The following is a 22,987-nucleotide window of genomic DNA, read 5'->3' as shown; positions in this document are numbered from 1 at the left end:
GAAGGTAGTGCCACAACATTCCCGGAAAACACTAAATTTGCCTCGATAACTGAAAAATTACAACAACCATAGCACACAAAAATAAATCCTGCACACCATATCATCACACTCTCTTGTTCCCAAAAACCGCAAGTCTTCCCCTTGATACTACCTAACTCTATAATTACATTGCAACATAAAATGTCCGCAGCATCGCTCTTCATTTTCTTGGCCTTAATGTACTCTGATATGGTATTTCCTGCACAGGTCACGCAACAACTTAACTTTCACCCTCCTTATCATATCTTTTCCTCCTTGTCTTCGCCGTGGATGTTGATCGGAGTGGCAATAAACCAGAGCGCCATTAAATAGTCGGCAATCAACATGAGCTATCACTTTTCTAGTTGGCAACTGAAGCTCGACGTTGACTGGTGATGTTGCCCCTATCAGCTGTTATGGCCCTTGGTACCTCGTTAGAAAAGTTTTTGTTTTATTCTTAGGGGTAGGATGTCTTGACAGCATTACACATTGACTACTTTCCAACTACTGCTTGCCGTTCAAGAATTTTAAAAGTGGCTTTCTGCCCATGCCTCCATAATTTTTTTAACACATTGGCCAAATTGCGAACTGGTTCCCTGTCGTTACCAATATTTGGTCTGATCGCTTCAAATAGTGAGAGAATCTCATAAGTTTGAACTTTCGAGATAACTGCTGCCACTATGAGTGTCGGGTACGTATTCCAGTCATTGCGGTGGGGGTTTACGTAGTAGCTCAGCACATTACTAATGGTACAATGCACAAGCTCTGTTTTACCATTAGTCTGTGGGTAGACTACATCTTAATTTCCACGCCTGTAGCAAAATAAATGACACACAGTTTCATCAAGTCTAACACGAAATTTGTCCCTTAGTTTGCGATTACCTTTTCAGCTATACGAAAATAAGAGGTACATCCTGACCCATGAACGTGGATTAATTTGGTATAGGTGGGAACTATCAGCTGAGACATGTTGGGGGAGTTGCAGAAGCAGGTCGAGGATTGAGTAAATTTGTGTCTGTATAGTGACTGAATGCTACTCGTATTCTATACTGCAACACTTAGTCCCACATGACGGACTTCTTACCATCAAAAATGATTAATGACCAACAAAAAAATATGATGAACCGACTATTTGCAGTTATGCGTCTTCAAACATCCATACTTAAATAGCTCTACAGAACGTCAATTTAATACCTAAAAGATGTTAGTATTGCCTACTGGTTAACTTTCAGTAAAGCAATTTGAATCCTCATAACAATATTGGTTTTTGCCTGATTAGGGAGATATAAACCCGAACTTGGGCTTTCTTATGTGGCATGATTACACTTCGTTGCGGTAACTTATGTGATAGGACTGTATTACAAAGCAAGTGAACAGAATGTCAAGTAGTTGCTGCCTCGAAGACCCCGAGGTACCAGGTGCCGACCAACCATATCCCAAACATGTTCGACGGGCGACATGTCTGGCGAACCTGTGCAGGACAGGGAAGAAATGGTACCCGCCACTCTTTGAGGAAGGCCTGTGCATTCCTCGCAATATGTGATCGGGCATTGTCCTGTTGAAATGTGGCCTGTGGAAATGCCTGAAGCAGGGGGAGAACCTCAGGCTCCACAACCTCTGTTAGGTGTTGGGTGCTATTCAAAGTGCCCGCAATACGTAAGAGGCGAGATCGGTTGTTGTAACCAATGGTGCCCGAAACCATCACACCTGCTGGTTATCCGCTATGCCGCTCCACAGTGCAGCTCTCCAGGTTGAGCTCACCGCGGTACCACCGACACGTAGGCAGCCATCACTGTAGGACACGATGAAGCGGGACTCATCCAAAAAGATTGCATGTTGCCACTCAGCACCCCAGTGACGGTCTTCACGTGCCCATTGCAGTCGGAGGAGCTTGTGGTTTCTGGACAATGGAAGCCGAAGTAATGGCATGCGTGCAACCAGTCGACCTGCAGCAGACGGTGACGAACCACTGACACAGACAAGTTCACACCTGTCGCAGTGCTCCAGCGACGAGCTAACACTGTGGATGACGCTGTACGGTCCATAATGGCCACACGAACAAGATGACTGTCATCCCGTGCTGTGGTCATGTTCCGTGGTTCAGTTCCCGTTCGCCGCTGCGCACGACTTTCCTCTATCCACTGCTTCCACACACGCAACACTGTCGTAGCAGCATGCCCTGTGCGAGCCGAAATGTCACGGTATGACAACCCCGTTTCCCGGAGACGGATCATTCTGCCCCGTTCGAACTCATTCCATGTCTTATGGCTCCCTTTGACGTCGATGAGGCATACTGGTACTCACTGTATTGTTTCCACTTTGTGTGATAGCTCTGCACCGACTAGGAGCAACACCGACCCTGTCGGACCGACACGAGAGGGCTCTGCTCGGCCTACGTGTACCCCATCTCGCTGCAAAACTTATCACGTATTGCTTGCACACCCGTCGCCACTTTCACCAAATGTGGCGCTGTTCAGGTAATTCCTTCTTAGTGCTGGCACAGGAAAGTTCAATATAGACCAATCTGGTTAAGGTTCTTAAAATACATGTTGCCCTTAGGACAGTCGCATAAAGACCAGTTCTATAACGTACCTCTGAGAACCGTGAAAAATACTAAACCTATTTGATCAATGAAAAATGTACTTCCTAGTTCCGATCACTAATTAAATGCCTCTCATAAGCAAAACGGAATCTGCCCCACTGAATCGTATTCTTGGAAGCCACTCTGCCGTAACATTCTCTTTCTGACCCAGAGAAATCTGCACATGCCAGCATGGTCCACCACACACTTAGTAAAGAAAAAATTACCTTCAGTTCTAGAATAGTCGTACGAGAGGAGCTTTATATTTCATTGAAGCACTTCACGTACACAAACCCATCGCTGCTTTTATATATTGCTCATACACACTATCTCTTTGTCATCGTCTTCATATGCAGCCAATTTCAATAGTAAACCATTTGACGCCTAAGAGAGTACACTTTTCTCTAACACAGCCATGAGCAGAAGAGGTAAACAACGCTCGCTTTGTGCTCCTTCGACACTTGTAAAGCATTTCATAACGTCTGGACGCCTTCGCCATTTATCGCCTAATGCCTCTCACGCTCCAAAGCACTTCAACAGAAAAATTACTGTAGTAGACGCCATAGGAAACTATGTCACAGCGTTCAGAGAAAACAGCATACGTTGCTTGCGAATAAATCGCAGTAATAAACTGAATCTGAGGAAGTTGGTGTGGTGTCACCGCCAGACACCACACTTGCTAGGTGGTAGCCTTTAAATCGGCCGCGGTCCATTAGTATACGCCGGACCCGCGTGTCGCCACTGTCAGTGATAGCAGACCGAGCGCCACCACACGGCAGGTCTAGAGAGACGTACTGGCACTCGCCCCAGTTGTACTTTGCAAGGAATGGTTCACTGACAAATACGCTCTCATTTGCCGAGACGATAGTTAGCATAGCCTTCAGCTACATTTGCTACGATCTAGCAAGGCGCCGTATCCAATTGATATTGAGATTCTATTAATGTATCATCAAGAGCGATGTTCTGCAAATGTGGATTAAAGTTAAGTATTCCAGAAGCTACGTACTTTTCTTTATAGCATTCATTACGTATCATGTTTCAGACCTCACGCCAGCATGCGTGAGTTTAAGCGCGTGCTTTTCGGCTTCCTCTCATTGTGTCTAGGCTGTCTTGTCTAGACACAACAGTTGGCAAATGTGAAAATATGACAGACAAGTTTCATAGTAAGCCGGTTCAAATGGATGTAGGTTGCAGTCGGTTAGCAGAGATGAATAGACTTGCACGGAATAAATTAGGATGGAGGGCAGCAATAAAAAGATCTATAGGATTTGGTCTGCATTCCAACTAACGAGAGAGAGTAATAATCTGGTGCCTGCGAATTCGGGAAAACTGTACATAGGAATATACCGTGAATAAAAATGACGCATAATCTGAGTTTTTGCTACTACAGTGTTGCACAAAATTTCCATGTCCAATCGACATCATCTACAGTACGTTTCTGTCCTCTGACATATTTGTGCTAGGAATGTGCGTTATTGGCAAATTATAGATGCTGGTTTTCATTTTGTCATCGACTTCCAATCATGCATAGTCCACAATAATCGACCCAAAAAATTTGTATTTTTTACGTCGATGTTGTATGTTAAATTTATATAATGGCGTAAAAAGCCAATTACAGAAACGTATAACATCATTTTATTCATCAAAAAATACATTAGTAATTTGAATTACATATCACAGAACTTTCTATATGCAGACTATGCAAATAACCCTTTTTAGGGAAACTTTCCCTTTAATCTGTTCTGTTGCTGAAAGGGACTTTTACTCTTTCAGAGAGCACCCCTGCAGAAGCTGATGACGTGGCTACATAGCTGAAATACTACAGTGCGCTTTTTTTAACTTCGAATATGTAGTAACGATGATGTAATTCTATACTTCTAACAACTCTTATTTAGTTGTAATTTCTGGTAAGCTTTGAGTATGTATTAACGGTTATGTGATTCCATACTTCTAACTGATCTTGTTCAAGTTCTAGGATGCGATCGCTCAGATAATAACTCAACTATGATACGAACTGCGTTTCAGTTCCCGTTTGTAAATTATTCATTTCTTGTGATTTACGTAACGTTCACTCCATAACTCAAATTTGGATTCACTGTTTTCCTGTAATATTGCTCATCCTCACTGACAGTTGTTTGAACACGTGCTGGCAAATCCTTGATGGTATTGATTGCCTTCGAACTTCCTAAAATATCTTGAAAGTGTATATTCCTGAATCTGGGATCGATACAATACGTCTAATATGGTAACGTGTACAGTTGGTAGGTAGCGCTTGTGAGTGTGTGGGGTTGCTATTCTGTCATTCTGCGCAACGGATTAATCTGAGATATACGCTTTACCATGTGGCTCCTGCAAGATGCAATTTCAACCCCCACACTACTACAGAAGTCAGACAGACGCTCCTAACGTTCTAAAGAGAAATGCCTGAAAAACTTTCAGCAATAAATATCTTCTGGAGTCGCCATCCGCTGTAAGGAAATGACACAAAAGTTCACAAAATTTCTTACGTAACTAGTGGGATACTTGGGTACTGGAGTAGTGCTAGTTAGTGTAAGAAAAACATAAACTAACGAAAATTATTATTTATTTTGCAAAAATTCTGAGAAAATCACAATGGCACTTTTAATTATGAACCGAACACATTATTTCCTGGTTCTTTTCGGAATGTGGAGTTACCTCTTAAGGATAGGATTCGCTAATGAAATTTCTGTACAAAGTTTAAGATTTGTTATTGACTTGGCAGAATGGCTGAGAGCCGCCCCTACTCAACTTGAATAATTATCTGTTAGAATGTTGCTAGGTACGATCGAGGCTGTCACGTGTGAAATGCAGTGAAGTGTACTGTTTTGGAGGAAATATGGGGCTCCCAAGAGCTATAGCGCCCAATATCGTAAGCTACGATGACTGCTGTCTGCGGCGCTCGCTGCTGACAAATAAGATAACTCTCGTTCTATCTGGATTGACCTTCACCAATCAAACTCTCCCTACGCCTTGATGAAGTCAAGGACTCCTATTCGCCCCTAGTCTAACTATTGGCATGGTACACCGGTCAGATAACCAGTCCACCGCGATGCCACTCAAAATTCGCTCTCAGGTGTTTAACTGTAACTCTGTCCGTTCACATGGCACAATAAGTGTGGCGGCCAACACAGTGAACAACACTTAATCGCAAGGACTCAATATAGAGTCGCACTTCCATTCGCTCGTGACAGAGGTGCTCTCCCAGCGAAGTACTGAGGAGAGACTTGTTCCTCGCTCTTTGAGTACAAGTAAGAGCGAGCACGCTCTCGTTACATGTTCTCGCTCCAGGAGCGACAACAGAACGGCCCCTCTCTACACCAGACGTGAAGGGGTATATCTTTCAGTCTCTTCCATTACTCCTTCAACTCAAGGCGTCAGAAATATCGTCTGCCAATCAGCATTGCTCTTCTAAAACGAGAGAATGACGTTTCGTTTAAGGTGACCAATCCGGAAATCTGTAGTATCGGCATTTGGCGTTTGCTGTCTCCCTGTGAAAATCTCTGAAACTGCGTGCTACGTGTAAAGAATGCGTAGGCTGGCCGCTCCCACACAATGTAGCGGAATTTTCTTTTAAGCCGAACACATGGTCGTTCCTCCTCTCCCTCGGGCAAACGCTGTCCGCTCCACGGGCGGCCACTGGCCGACGTAGATAGCTTGGGACCGGCCTCCTGGCGTGTGGTTGGTCTCCAGAAGTAAAAGCTTTTGTGACGGTCGTGTCTTGAAAGTGTATGTGTACGCCAGCCTCGAGTGTTTCAACCACGGTGCGCACTTGCGATTTATTAGTTATTTGTATATCGTTTACATGAATTCATACAACACTGACTGTATCTTATCGAGTTTGGGTTCGAATGAAGCGTTTTGATGTGCGGAATATGATTCTGAAGGCGGAATATGTAAGCAATGAAGGTCAGGAGACCACGACGTCTTACACGCTTTTTGATTTCTATTGTGACGTTACTCCTCATTTCTCTCCAACAGTCTGTATTGATAAGTATACTTTCTTTGATCTTCAGCGTGCTATGTATTGGGATGACCTTACTGCTTGAAAAGTACATTTATAAACCTTTTCAGGCCACAGAAAGTCAGAACTGTGCGGAAGATGTACATTATCCACTGCTGTTAATATAATGGGTGCACCATGGCAGTTAACGAAATTATTAATTCAGTGGATGCAGCTGCAAAAATTCAGTCACGTAGAACTTTTGAATTCCATGTAGTGGATAACTGTTGAATTAGCTTCGGTTCCAATTCTTCTCTTAGCTCATCTCTTGCTCCTACATTTCGTTGAAAATATCTTAGAATCCTTTTCAGTGCAATAATCAACCCAGGCCTTTTGCAGTCTTTTCAACAGTTTTTTCTCCTGCCAAACTGAGAGTGTGAGCAAAACACGATACATGACCTTTGTCTTCGAACTGCTGTTTTTAGTCCCTTCGCCACTGCACTGGAGGTTTTTCTTTTCACTTTTCTTTTTTTCTTTTTTAGTCATCAGTCTTCTAACTTGTTTCATGCATCCCGCCACCAATTCTTCTACTGTGGTTGGTTGATTGATTTGGGGGAGGGTACCAAATAGAGAGGTCATCGGTTCCATAGGGTTAGGGAAAGATGAGGAAGAAAGTTGGCCTTGCCCTTTCAGAGGAACCATCCTGGCATTTGCCTGAAGCGATTTAGGGAAATCACAGAAAACCTAAATCCGGATGGCCAGACGTGTGTTTGAACTGTCGTCCTCCTGAATGCGAGCCCAATGTGCTTAATACTGCTCGATCCTTAACTATGCATCGCAGAGCAGCAATTACAACCTAAGTCTTCAATTATTTGCTGGACGTATCCCAATATCTGTCCTGTACAGTTTTCACCCTCTGCTGATCCTTGTAGAACCATTGAAGTTATACCCGGACGTCTTATCACATGTTCTATCATCCTGTCTTTTCTTCTTGTCACTGTTTTCCACATATTCCTTTCCTCGCCGATTCTGCGGAGAGCCTCCTCATTTCTTACCTAACCAGTTCACCTGATTTCCAGCATTTTTCTGTAGCAGCGCATCTCATATGCTTCGATTCTCTTCTGTTCCGGTTTGCCGACCGTGATTCACTACCATAGCATGCTGTGCTCCAAACGAAGATTCCCAGAAATTTCTTCCTAAAATTAATGCCAATGGACGACTCTGGTAGACTTCTCTTGGCCCTTTTTAGCAGTTCTAGTCTGTTTTTATATCCTCCTTGTTCCGTCCGTGATGGGTTATTTTGGTTCCTAGGTATCAGAATTCCTTAGTTTCATCTACTTCGTTCTCTGTTGTTTAGTTTCTCAGTATTCTCGTTTCTCATACTTTGCATTAATCTCGTATTTCTTCGATTTACTCTTAGTCCATATTCTGTGCTCTTTACATTGTTTATTCCATTCAAAAGATCGTGTAACTCTTTTCACCTTTCACTGAGGATAACGATGTCATCAGCACATCTTATCGTTGAGACCCTCTCACCTTCAGTTTTAATGCCACTCTTGAACTTTCTTTTATTTCCATCACTGCTTCTTCGGTTTATACATTGAATACCAGGTGCATAAGACAACATTTCTGTCTTATGCTCTTCTGTAATCCGAGCACTTCGTTCTTGGTCTTCCATTCTTGTTGTTCTCTCTTAGTTCTTTTATACATTGTGCATTACCCGTCTTTCCTTATAAATTACCCGTATTTTTCTCAGAATTTCGAACATCCTGCACGATTTTACATTATCGCACGCTTTTGTAGAGCGACAAATCCTATGAAGTTGTCTTGATTTTTCTTCATTCTTGTTAAGGCTCATAATGGAAGTCGATGGAGTGAAACGGAAAAAGCACACAGAACTCTGGTTAGATTTGTATGGGTAATATCAATAGCAGGAGCAAAAGGGGTAACGGGAGTAGGATTCATTCTGAATGGGAAGGTTAGACAGAAAGTGAGTTATTATGAGCAGTTCAGTGATGAGAACAAACCCTTCAGAATCGACAGCAAACCATCGGTGTCAACGACAGTTAAGGTACATACGCCAAAGACGCGAGTAGAAGAGGAAGAGAGATAGGTAAATTACATGAGGATATTGAACGGGTAATTCAGCACGTAAAGGGGACAAAAATATAATACTCAAGGGGGACGAGAATGCGGTTATAGAAGGTGTAGAAGAAAGGAGTACGGGGAATTTTGTGCTTGGTGGTAGGAATGAGAGAGGAGAAAGACTAATTGAGTTCTGCAATAAATTTCACCAAGGAATAGCGGATACTCTGTTCATGAATCACAGGAGAAGGTATACTTGGAAAATTTAGGGAGACACGATAAGATCTAAATTGAAATACATCGTGGTATATTATAGACTCTCATCACAATTTAATAAGGATTATGAGTAGGCCGAAGTGTGAGAGACTAGTCAGGAAGAATCAATACGCAAAGAAGTGAGATACGGCAGTATTACGGAATCAAGAGATACGCTTGAACCTCTCTAAGACTATAGACACTGCGACAATGGATGTTTCCGTAGGAGGTTCAGTGAAAGAGGAATGAACACCCCTAAAAAGAGCAATCACAGAAGTTGGAAAGAAAAACATAGGTACAAGGATGGTAGCTGCGAGCAAACCATGGGTACCAGGAGAAATACTACAGCTGATCGACCAAAGGAGGAAGTACAAAAATGCTCAGGAATACATAAATAAAAATCACTTAGGAATGAAATAAACAGAAAATGCAGGGAACCTAAGGCGAAATGCCTGCATGAAAAATGTGAAGAAATCGAAAAATAAATGATTGTCGGAAGGGCTGAAAAGTCAAAGAGACCTCCAGTGAAATTACTTGCAAGGGCCGTAACATCAAGAATGTAATGAGTATTCAACTGCTAAATGCAGAACAGACAACACATAGGTGGAAAAAGTACACTGAAGACCTCTATGAGGAGGAGGATTTGTCTGACGATGTGATAGAAGAAGAAACATGAGTCGACAGGGGATCGATAGGGGATCCAGTTTCAGAATCAGAATTTAAAAGAGCTTTGCAAGACTTAAAATCAAATAAGGTAGAACGGATTGATAACAAAAAAATGGCTCTGAGCACTATGCGACTCAACTTCTGAGGTCATCAGTCGCCTAGAACTTAGAACTAATTAAACCTAACTAACCTAAGGACATCACACACATCCATGCTCGAGGCAGGATTCGAACCTGCGACGGTAGCGATCGCTCGGTTCCAGACTGTCGCGGTTAGAACCGCACGGCCACTCCGGCTGGAGATTGATAACATTATATTGGAATTTCTAAAATCATTGGGGGAAGTGGCAATAAAACGACTATCCACGTTAGTATATAGATCGTATGAGACTGGCGGAAAACCGTCATCCACATTATTCCGAAGTTTTCAACAGTCTATAAGTGTGAGAATTATTGCACGATCAGCTTTAACAGCTACTGCATCTAAATTGTTGGCAAGAATAATTTACAGAAGAAAAGGAAACTGAGGATCTCTTTGATGACGATGAGTTTGGCTTTAGTAAAGGTAAAGGCACCATAGAAGCAGTTCTGACGTTGCCGTCGTTATTGTTGAAATCAGACTCGTTTACAATGTTTAAGCTCCCAAAATCGATATTTTCTAAGTATCTTCATCGAATGGAGTGGAGGGGTTATGTTCCGAAGAGATTGCAGATTGCAATGGAAGGCCATTGGCAGGCAACAACTGCAAACTATAAATGAAGTTGCACGTAAAAATGAAAAGTAATGAGAAGATATATCAAAATATGCAGAAAATATCAGAAGTAGTGACATACTGAAAGTTAACCTTCTTTGGACACTTCTTCTGAATGTAGGAGAACAAGCTAACGAAAGAAATATTCCTGTATTTCTGGAGCAGTAAGTTAACAACGGAATGTATTACTTACACTGTATGTGGGAGTGGTGGTGCTGGGTTATAATAATAATAATAATAATAATAATAATAATGATAACAATAATAAAGAAAGGTAGCACCACTTATATTGGTGGTTAAAGAGGTAACCAAAATCTAAACTCTCAGTATGACTAACCGACAAGTCCAGAATCAAAGAATTAGCCTTGAGATCGCATGTCTATGAAATCATCTCCATTCGTTTTAAAATAACACCAGTACTTAAAATTTCCAAATATGAAATTTATTTCTGAAAGTCAACTAATTTGTCATAGGTGTAAATGTACTGTCTAAAGCGACATATGAATTTGTGCTGGACCGGGACTCCAACCCGGGTTTCCCGTTTACAGAGTGCGGTCGCCTCACCACATCTTTTTTTTTTTTTAAGCAGTCCGAGCACGCTCTTCGGACAGGCCCACACTTCCGTATGTTACACACCTATATATTTCTTATCATGGATTATTAATTAAATCACCCACAGTCACACATCTCGTGATTCCCATGCTGCTTTTAGAATCAAGCTAATGAGAAATCATAAATATATGTGAATTGATGGGGGATCACTGCTATCAGCTGCAGCGAGACATTACGCGGAATCAGCGGCGACGAGCGAAAAGTTGGATCGGGCCGGTACTCCCACCCGGGATCTCCTGCTTACTAGGAGGATGCTGTGACCATCTCGCCATCCGGGACTCAATATTATCACAACCGCGCGAACTACCTGAGCACGCCTCACAGGCGATCCACACTCCCGTCGATCACCGCCTATCCTCAGTCCCTGTCCGTTCACTACTCAGAGATTTCCACCGGAGGTCGGACGTATTTGGCATCCACACTGAAGAAGATGGATTCGCGTACCAGCTACACGTATCAGTTATATGAATGCGTGGTGTCTGTTCTTTCGGAAATGTCATCTTCTTCACAGGAATAAATTTCAGTATTGGAAACTACACTACTCGCCATTAAAATTCCTGCACCAAGAAGAAATGCAGATGAAAAACGGGTATTCATTGGACAAATATATTATACTAGAACTAACATGTGATTACATTTTCACGCAATTTGGTTGCATAGATCCTGAGAAATCAGTACCCAGAACAACCACCTCTGGCCGTAATAACGGCGTTGATACGACTGGGCATTGAGTCAAACAGAGCTTGGATGGCGTGTACAGGCACAGCTGCCCATGCAGCTCGAACACGATACCACAGTTCATCAACAGTAGTGACCGGCGTATTGTGAAGAGCCAGTTGCTCGGCCACCATTGACCACACGTTTTCAATTGGTGAGAGATGTGGAGAATGTGCTGGCCAGGGCAGCAGTCGAAGATTTTCTGTACCCAGAAAGGCCCGTACAGGACCTGCAACATGCGGTCGTACATTATCCTGCTGAAATGTAAGGTTTCGCAGGGATCGAATGAAGGGTAGAGCCACGGGTTGTAACACATCTGAAATGTAACATCCACTGTTCAAAGTGCCGTCAATGAGAACAAGAGGTGACCGAGACGTGTAACCAATGGCACCCCATACCGTCAAGCCGGGTGATACCCCAGTATGGCGATGACGAGTACACGCTTCAAACGTACGTCCACCGCGATGTCGTCAGACACGGATGCGACCATCATGATGTTGTAAACGGAACCTGCATTCATCCGAAAAAATGACGTGTTGCCATTCGTGCACCCAGATTCGTAGCTGAGTACACCATCGCAGACGCTCCTGTCTGTGACGCAGCGTCAAGGGTAACCGCAGCCATGGTCTCCGAGCTGATAGTCCATTCTGCTCCAAACGTTGTCGAACTGTTCCTTCAGATGGCTGTTGTCTTGCAAACGTCCCTATCTGTTGACTCAGGGATCGAGACGTGGCTGCACGATCCGTTACAGCCATGCAGCTAAGATGCCTGTCATCTGGACTGCTAGTGATACGAGGCCGTTGGGATCCAGCACGGAGGTCCGTATTACCCTCCTGAACCCACTGATTCCATATTCTGCTAACAGTCGTTGGATCTCGACCAACGCGAGCAGCAATGTCGCGATACGATAAACCGCAGTCGCGATGGGCTACAGTCCGACCTTTATCAAAGTCGGAAACGTGATGGTATCCATTTCTCCTCCTTACACGAGGCATCACAACAACGTCTCGCCAGGCAACGCCGGTCAGCTGCTGTTTGTGTATGAGAAATCGGTTGGAAACTTCATGTGAGCACGTTGTAGGTGTCGCCACCGGCGCCAACCTTGTGTGAATGCTCTGAAAAGCTAACCATTTGCATATCACAGCAGCTTCTTCCTGTCGGTTAAATTTCGCATCTGTTTCACGTCATCTTAGTGGTGTAGCAATTGTAATGCCCAGTTGTGTAGTTCGTCATCAAATACAGATTTATGAATCTCACACATACGATTTCAAATTCAGGCTAACATTTACACAAGACTATCTTCAAATCGTAACCACCAGAGGTGTGAAGCAACACTTTAGCTAAAATCAGGGCCCACGAATTACATATTATTGAACAAAGAGCTACAAACATGTCAGCAATAATTACAATCGTACAGAAAGAATCCACACCAACGGCCATTATGGACGTTTGGTCAACTTCGCTTTCGCCAAAATAAAAGGTCATTGTTTTTAGTTCAAACGCTTCCTCTTCATTACTAATTAATAGTGAGAGATTCTTCGTTTCAAGCAGTATCGTTTGAGGCCGTCGCCGTCGAAGTGGTGGGAGCGACGGAGGAGCCTGGGACGATTTGACACGGTGACCGAGGTGGCGTCAGTAACGGGGAGAGGGGGGGGGGCTGGACCTCAAGTCGTCGGAGCATCAGTTGCTGAAGCGACAAAAAGAAGACAGCTCTGGGAGGAGCCAAGTCCAAAGGCCTTAAGAAGCCTGTATGCGGGACGGTTACCGGCCGAGGCGACAGTCAGCGCGGACGGGGCTACCGTGTGGACAACAATATGGGCGATCAGTTGCTGTCTTTTCCGGCTGTACACACAACAGTTCCAGTGCGGCCGACAGGACCGCTTCATGACACAAGCAGCACAAGTTAAGTGCTTTCGCAGCTGGCGGTAGCATCCTGATGGCACTGTGACTAAGGCGCGGTGCTAGGTGTTCTGTAGGAACCGTGCATTGAATGTAGCCACCTCTCTAAAACGCTTCGTACGCGGAAGCCTATGGGCGCTGTGTAATTAGTTGTTTGTATCCGGAGCATGCGAAACGTGCGACAGAGTACGCTGTGAAGCAGAGTAGGCATAATTATGTTATTACATACTGTAAGCCTGATAAGACATATTAAGCAGAAACTAACAACTGTGAGTGCTAATCATGTAATGCCCCCACCTAATGTAATATGAAGTAATGTAATAATAAAAATAGTAAAATATGACTGCATCGACAGAGAAGCATTAATGAATGTTTTGGAAGAGTTTGGGGTAGATGATACATCAAGAAAGCTGATCAAACAAACTCTCACTAACGAAGTGTCAAAACTAAAATTTGTGGCTGAGATTTTAGAAACCTTTGCAATCAGAACGGGCGTAGGACTAGGAGATGGACTAGCCTACTCCTTTTCAACTGCGTCTTTTAAAAAGTCGTTCGAGAGTGGAGAAAGTTCTTAGCCCAAGAAGAAACAAATGAAGAGCGGTTCAGACTTGGTCCTAAGAGCAAAGGGGTGTTCATTGACCGCTTGGCGTTTGCAGATGACATGGCCATTTTTGCTAACAACATAGAGTCAGCAGTAAACAAGGTCAATAGACTGTCAGAAATTGCTGAAAAAGCTGGACTCCAAGTCTCTATTCAAAAGACAAAACATAAGACGAACATCTGTGATGGACCTGAATGGACGATCACCAATCTGGGAAAAGTCGAAGGAATTAAGAATTTCAGGTATCTCGGTGAAGTCATCCAGGAGAATGGATTAGAAGAAAAAGCAATTAATGTCAGGATGAGGAAGTTACAAATGGTTCAAATGGCTCTGAGCACTATGGGACTTAACATCTGAGGTCATCAGTCCCCTAGAACTTAGAACTACTTAAACCTAACTAACCTAAGGACATCACACACATCCATGCCCGAGGCAGGATTCGAACCTGCGACCGTAGCGGTCGCGCGGTTGCAGACTGAAGCGCCTTTAACCGCGTGGCCACACTGGCCGGCCTAGACGAAGTTACACCAGGCATACAAACTGACAAAGAATACCTATAACAAAAAGGCTCTGAGTATAGGGGCTAAATTCCGACATTATAGTACAGTTGTAAAACCTGAGGGTTTATATTCATCCGAATCTTTGACCATGAATAGACAAGATCAAGCTGAGCGGCTGGAAAAGCGAGAGCGTAGGATATTAAGGAAAATCCTAGGTAATAGATGGGTTGATGGACAATGGGGAATGAGAGCAAACGAGAACTTGTACAGCAAGAGAAAACCTATCACAGCATCCACCAAGAAGAGACGACTGCTATTTTACGGTCATCTCATGAGGATGGACGGTGACCGACTAACAAAAAGAATATGGAGTATCATCACAATCTAAGAAAATAAGGCGAGATCGTTAGAAGAATGTGAAAGAGACCTTAGGCAGATTGGTATCTCAAAGAGAAATTCCTGACAGGAACAAATTTAGAAGACTGGTGAACAATTACCAAGGTTTTAAACTGGCATTAACGTCAAAAAGACCTGGAACAAGAACAAGACATAGGCACTACAATGAAATTCGTTGTCACCACGGAATCCATAGAGGCTGAACTCGAAATAAAAAAAAATAAAATATTGTAATACTCTGGCTGCGAGTACAGCGGTGATGCGCTACCGTAACTGAGACGACAACACTCATTGCTGTAAAGATAAAAGAGCATCTATGCTTTTTGTAATTGTTGGAGATAAGGGATGGCGATTGGACATTGTTTTTTTTTTTGGGTCAGATACTTAGTTTGCATGTAGACGTAATTTGAAGTGCAGAGGTGATACAACTTGTAATCGCAGTTATCAAGAATAAAAAATTATTTTGTGAAAAAGAAGGTAAATATCGTCTACGAACTTTTATTCGATGTTGGACCTCCGGACCTTCATAAAACGATTAGTGTGTTTAATCATCCAGTGCAAAGTGATTTCTTCGCAAATTAACAATACTGGGTGAATCTGCTACAATAACGGTCCGAACGACGCGAAATATTTCGCCGTCAGATTGTGTGTTAAAGCGACCAGTTTTTTTAGTACGAAGATACTGCCACTGTTGTTCAACCTCCTCATTCTAAAAGTGTTTCCAGAGAATCTTACAGCGACTGCGAGTACTTTAGCTGCCACGAGAGACGGAGCTTTCATCGCGAGTTGTAGCAGTTTTCTCCAACTTTGCCTGGGGTTCTCTCAGGACCAGAGAAACGGAAACCTCCGACCACCAACTCATCCTGTACTTAAGCCGTTCTCTCCTTACAGTAGCTACGAAGAAAACATATTTTATCGACAGTCAAGGCCGGCCACTGTGGTCGAGCGGTTCTAGGCACTTCACTCTGGAACGATCGCTACGGTCGCAGGTTCGAATCCTGCCTCGGGCATGGATGTTTGTGGTGTCCTTAGGTTAGTTAGGTTTAACTAGTTCTAAGTTCTAGGGGACTAATGACCTCAGCAGTTGAGTCCCATAGTGCTCAGAGCCATTTTTCTACATCCTTGGCGAAGATGGGATTTCGGAATTTAGTGAGCAGCTCCTTCCTTGTAGCGCGTCGTCTGTCTGCAAGTGTGTCCCACTTCAAACTTTCTGTGAGGTTTGTAACGCTCTCGCAATGGCTAAATGTACCAGTCACGAATCTTGCCGCTCTTCTTTGGACCTTCCCAATATCTTGAATCAGACCCGACTGGTAAGGGTCCCATACAGACGAACAATAGTCTAAGACCGGAGGAACTAACGTATTGTAAGCAATTTCCTTTGTTGAAGGACTGCATTTCTTCAGGATTCTACCAATAAACCGCAATCTAGAGTTCGCCTTGCCCGTTACTTGCGTAATCTGATCATTCCATTTGAGATCATTTCGAATAGTCACACCCAGATACTTGACGGATGTTACCGCTTCCACAGACTGGACATTTATTTTGTACTCGTATGTTAACGGGAATTTTCGCCTTGTTATACGCAGTAGATTACACTTGCTAATATTGAGAGATAACTGCCAGTCACTACACCACTCATTTATTTTCTGCAAATCCTCTTTAATTTGTTCCCAACTTTCGTGTGATACTACTTTCCTGTAGACTACAGCGTCATCGGCAAACAGTGTAATGCCGCTGTCAATACCATCAACCAGATCGTTTATGTAAATCGTAAAACGCAGCGAACCTATTACGCTGCCCTGGGGCACACCTGAAATTACGTAGTCTATTTACGCTAGAAGACAAATTTCTTGTAATTGTGGCCACCAAATGCAAATATTTCTGCGTTTGACGGTATGACATCCACTCACAAGGGAACCTCCCCATCGCACCCCCCTCAGATTTAGTTATAAGTTGGCACAGTGGTTAGGCCTTGAAAAACTGAACACAGATCAACTGAGAAAACAGGAAGAAGTTGTGTAGAACTGTGAAAAAATAAGCAAAATATACAAACTGAGTAGTTCAAGTGAAGATAAGCAATAATAAGGACGATAGGAACGCAGGAGTGCCGTGGTCTTGTGGTAACGTGAGCAGCTGCGGAACGAAAGGTCCTACGTTCAAATCTTCCATCAAGTGTAAATTTTAATTTTTTATTTTCAGTTTATGTGACAAACTCTTATGTTTTCATCACTTTTTTGGGAGTGATTATCACATCCACAAGAAAACCCAAATCGGGCAAGGTAGAAGAATCTTTTTACCCATTCGCCAAGTGTACAAGTTAGGTGGGTCGACAACATATTCCTGTCATGTGACGCACATGCCGTCACCAGTGTCGTGTAGAATACATCAGATGTGTTTTCCTGTGGAGGAATCGGTTGACCTATGACCTTGCGATCAAATGTTTTCGGTTCCGATTGGAGAGGCACGTCCTTTCGTCTACTAATCGCACGGTTATGCGATGCGGTCGCAAAACACAGACACTAAACTTATTACAGTGAACAGAGACGTCAATGAACGAACGGACAGATAATAACTATGCAAAAATAAAGAAAGTAAAATTTTCAGTTGAGGGAAAACTTGAACCAAGGATCTTTCGTTCAACAGCTGCTCACGCTACCACGGGACCACGGCGCTTCTAAACACACTTCGTCCATGATGTTGCTTATGTGGCCCATGGACTACTCAGTTTGTATATTTTGCTTATTTTTTCACAGTTCCACTCAACTTCTTCCTGTTTTCTCAATTGATCTGTGTTCAGTTTATCAAGGCCTATCCACCGTGCCAACTTATAACTAAATCTGAGGGGGGTGCGATGGGGAGGTTCCCTTGTCAGTATTTGATAACGTGAGTGTACAGTATGGCTATCGGGAAGAGAGACCGCGCGCTGCAAACTGTTTTATGTGAGCTGCAGTTATTACAGTGCTGTATTGAGAGAGTATCGCCTTCTGAAGGGTTTGAGGAGAGGCCTGATGCCATTAAGTGGTTTATTGAAAAAAGTCGGAAATACGGGGCAGATTGATGTGACACATTTAAGAGGAAGGCGACTTATCTCGGTGGAAGCTCTTAAACGATGTTGCTATATCTGAACATGCAGCATGTGCACTGGATAGAGCTCCTGCTAGTGCAGTGTTACGAGAATTTTCCATCATGTGGTGAACAGTACGGAGATTATTTTACACTGGCACCCGTAGAAGATCCAGATGGTGCAGCAACTGAAACCTCAAGTTCCACAGCGAAGTTCTGAATATTCTCTTCAGTTTCTGGCACCGATCGAAGCTGACGATCTGTGGACAGGCGATATTCTATGGAGTGACGAAGCACAGCGAACTTTCGAATCTGGGGAACTGTTAAACCACGTGCTGTGCACAAGGAGCCATTTCAATCGCCGTAAGTGACTGTGTGGCGTGGATTCACAAAAACCTTTCCTCTCGGTCCGTTCTTCGTAGAGAATGCACGGGTATACCGTGACATCTGCAAGTTATCTTCTTGTACAGCATGTGATTCCTGTTTTGAAAGAACTGAACTGTTTTGATGCAGGATGGAGCAACACGTCGTGCCTGTCGCCCGATGAAATATCTGATTAAAGCAACCGTCCAGAGGTTCTCCAGACGCGTTGACTGCAAGATCACTTGATCTGAGTTCATGTGAATTTCGGCTCTGGGGGAAGAACGCGATTACGTGGGACACGTTCGGTTTCTGCCTGAACTGAATGCCTCTTTACAGGAACACATTGCTCATAATTCACCAGCACTGCTGCAGGAAGCTGTTCATCACGTCGAAGTCTCTGGAGATCATATTGAAGAAATTTTATAATCAGTGGTTAATAATATAATCTACATTATGTCATTTCCACTTGTTTCACCTTTTATGCCCACGATCCGTTCCTAATGCAGAATACATGTAAACAATTCTATACGTGTTTCTTTCATGCACAGCACCAGATTCGCACCTGGTAGCCAAAACTGGAACTAATTTTTTTCCAGCAAAAGCGATTCCTCATTAAGCATTAGAACATTAACAAGTTTTGCTGCCATACAATAAATGCAGGCCCACACTGGGTCCCTGTGAGTAGCTACACTTAAATTACAACCACCTGGTGTGTTGTTGTATAAAACGTTATTCAGAGGCAAGCGTTGGTAGCTAGGTAGTGTTGCGGGGAGTTAGTGCTACAGTTGCCTAGCGACGATGTAATAGCAGATCAAGGTGTACTTAGAGGTTCTTTACTGTTCCTAGATAAGGCTAAGTATTGTTTGGTCGTAAGTCTTACAAATGGTTCAAATGGCTCTGAGCACTATGCGACTTAACTTCTGAGGTCATCAGTCGCCTAGAACTTAGAACTAATTAAACCTAACTAACCTAAGGACATCACACACATCCATGCCCGAGGCAGGATTCGAACCTGCGACCGTAGCGGTCGCTCGGCTCCAGACTGTAGCGCCCAGAACCGCACGGCCACTCCGGCCGTAAGTCTTACAGTATCACCTTAAATTATTAAATTGTTGCTTCTTTGTCCGTGTAGGGCAGGGCTTAATTTGTTTTGAACTTGAATTTTATTCTGATATGATTATTAGGATATTTCTGCTATTGAATAATTTAGCCCTACTGAAAATTATTTCGGGCTACAGAAATAAATCTATCATATTTTTGCTAATCGTTTGCTGCTCTGTTGTTTGACGTTTGAATGCTTATTAAAATGACTGTTAAACCGAGCCCCAAGTCAGCAGAACAACTCCAGCCCAAATCCCACTACACCTATATCCCACGCTATAGAAGGCTTTCAAGGGGAATTACTGAAGAAATCAGGAAAACCATGGACAGAAGGAAGGGGGCGATATCATGGGCAGAGAGTGAAGAAGTACTAGAAAAATAAGAAATATCAAATAATAGAGATAAATTGAAGTTCATCTACATCTGCATGGATACTCTGCAAATCACATTTAAGTGCCTGGCAGAGGGCTCATCGAACCACCTCCACAATTCTCTATTATTCCAATCTCGTATGGCGCGCTGAAAGAATTAACACCTATATCTTTCCGTACGAGCTCTGATTTCCCTTATTTTATCGTTGTGTTCGCTCCTCCCTATGTAGGTCTGTGTCAACAAAATATTTTCGCATTCGGAGGAGAAAGTTGGTGATTGGAATTTCGTGAGAAGATTCCGTCGTAACGAAAAACGCCTTTCTTTTAATGATTTCCAGCCCAATTCCTGTATCATTTATGTGACACTCTCTCCCATATTTCCCGACAATACAAAAAGTGCTGCCTTTCTTTGAACTTTTTCGATGTACTCCGTCAGTCCTATCTGGTAAGGATCCCACACCACGCAGCAGTATTCTAAAAGAGGGCGGACAAGCGTAGTGTAGGTAGTCTCCTTAGTAGGTCTGTTAAATTTTCTGAGAGTCCTGCCAATAAAACGCAGTCTTTGGTTAGCCTTCCCCACAACATTTTCTATGTGTTCCTTCCAATTTAAGTTGTTCGTAATTATATTACCTAGGTACTTAGTTGAATTTACGGCTTTTAGATTGGACTGATTTATCGTGTAACCGAAGTTTAACGAGTTCCATTTAGCACTCATGTGGATGACCTCACACTTTTCGTTGTTTAGGGTCAACTGCCACTTTTCGGACCATTCCGATATTTCTTCTAAATCGTTTTGCAGTTTGTTTTGATCTTATGATGACTTTATTAGTCGATAAACGACAGCGTCATCTGCAAACAACCGAAGACGGCTGGTCAGATTCAAAAATGGCTCTGAGCACTATGGGACTTAACTTCTGAGGTCATCAGTCCTCTAGAACTTAGAACTACTTAAACCGAACTAACCTAAGGACATCACACACATCCATGCCCGAGGCAGAATTCGAACCTGCGACCGTAGCGGTCGCGCGGTTCCAGACTGTAGCGCCTAGAACCGCTCGGCCACTCCGGCCGGCGCTGGTCAGATTGTCTCCCAAATCGTTTATATAGATAAGGAACAGCAAAGGGCCTATAACACTACCTTGGGGAACGCCAGAAATCACATCTGTTTTATTCTATGACTTTCCGTCAATTACTACGAACTGTGACCTCTCTGATAGGTAATCACAGATCAAGTCACATGACTGAGACGAAATTCTATAGGCACTCAATTTCACTACGAGCCCCTTGTGTGGTACAGTGTCAAAAGCCTTCCGGAAATCCAGAAATACGTAATCGATCTTAAATCCCTTGTCAATAGCACTCAACACTTCATGTGAATAAAGAGTTAGTTGTGTTTCCAGGAGCGATGTTTTCTAAATCCATGTCGACTGTGTGTCAATAGACCGTTTTCTTCGAGGTAGTTCATAATGTTCGAACACAATACATGTACTAAAATCCAGCTGCATATCGACGTTAACGATATGGGCCTGTAATTTAGTGGATTACTCCTACTACCTTTCTTGAATATTGGTGTGACCTGTGCAGTTTTCCAGGTCTTTGGGCACTGAAGTTATTATGTGGTTTTAGTTAGACAATCGGGAGGTTAAAGAAATCATGAGCTTATAAACTTAACTGATACCTAGAAGGCATGTAAATTATTATGCGGAGCTTGTCTACATCTACATCTAAATACATACTCCCAAATCCACCATACGGTGCGTGGCGGAGGGTACCTCGTACCACAACTAGCATCTTCTCTCCCGGATCGACTCCCAAACAGAACGAGGGAAAAATGACCGCCCATATGCCCCTGTACGAGCCCTGAACTCTCTTATCTTGTCTTTGTGGTCTTTCCGCGAAATGCAAGTTGGCGGCAGTAAAATTGTACTCCAGTCAGCCACAAATGCTGGTTCTCTCAATTTCCTCAGTAGCGATTCACGAAAAGAACGCCTCCTTTCCTCTAGAGACTCCCACCCGAGTTCCTGAAACATTTCCGTAACACTCTCGTGATGATCAAACCTACCAGTAGCAAATCTAGCAGCCCGCCTCTGAATTGATTTTATGTCCTCCCTCAATCCGACCTCATAGGGATCCCAAACGCTCGAGCAGTACTCAAGAATAGGTCGTATTAGTGTTTTATAAGCGGTCTCCTTTACAGATGAACCACATCTTCCCAAAATTCTACCAATGGACCAAAGACGACTATCCGCCTTCCCCACAACTGCCATTACATGCTTCTCCCACTTCATATCGCTCTGCAATGTTACGCCCAAATAATTTATCGACGTGACTGTGTCAAGCGCTACACAACTAATGGAGTATTCAAACATTACGGGATTCTTTTTCTTATTCATCTGCATTAATTTACATTGGTTGCATTTACGCAGGTCGGCCGGGGTGGCAGGTGGAAGCGGCCGCCACACGCCTCAGCGCTGTGGGGTCCGCCGCCCGCTGCCTGCAGCCTGGCCCCAGGCGGAGAGACGAGCGCTGCTGCAATATTCATCGCGGACCGCCGGCCACGCCGGAATCTCGGCATCCCGGCCTCCCCGCACACCGGGGTCTTCCGCAGGGCACCAGCTGGGGGTGGGGAATCAGTCACTGGTCCACAGTCTGCTCCAGGAATGGAGCTCGCCGATGCCGCCACAATGACGTCGGTTAGAAAGGAACAGGTGCCCAAAACGTAATGTGCAGATTCATGCTACATGCGTATGTCGTTGTTGTCGTCGTTTTCAATCCGAAGACTGGTGAGATGCTGCTCTCCACAAATCGCTCAAAAGATAAAAGGCCGCTGGACCTGATGGGCTACCAGTTTGATTTTACACAGAGTAGGGTAAACCTTGGTAAGTTCGTGGCATTGCTAATTTCGTGATACTTTGTGGATTCCTCTTCACGGATTTATCAACCATTCTAGAAGTGCAATCGCTGACCCACAAATAGCAGCACATGTCCCCTACCTGCAGCGGCAATTAACGCCGCGCTACCAGCGGTCTTGGCAGCACAGCGAGTAAT

General features: G+C 43.7%; 1 protein-coding gene across 1 annotated transcript in view; it reads left to right on the top strand.

Annotated features, from left to right (window-relative positions):
• The window catches only part of LOC124616262 (basic proline-rich protein-like), a 94,600-nt gene that overhangs the window by 33,583 nt on the left and 38,030 nt on the right, over positions 1–22,987 (top strand). The window contains exon 2 of the mRNA XM_047144566.1: positions 22,366–22,632. Within this exon, the coding sequence (XP_047000522.1) occupies positions 22,366–22,632 (267 nt within the window). The remainder of the gene's footprint in view (positions 1–22,365; positions 22,633–22,987) is intronic.

Source organism: Schistocerca americana, chromosome 5 (genome assembly GCF_021461395.2).
Source record: "Schistocerca americana isolate TAMUIC-IGC-003095 chromosome 5, iqSchAmer2.1, whole genome shotgun sequence".
In the NCBI taxonomy this organism is placed as follows: domain Eukaryota; kingdom Metazoa; phylum Arthropoda; class Insecta; order Orthoptera; family Acrididae; genus Schistocerca; species Schistocerca americana.
This window is presented reverse-complemented; position numbering and strand designations above follow the sequence as displayed.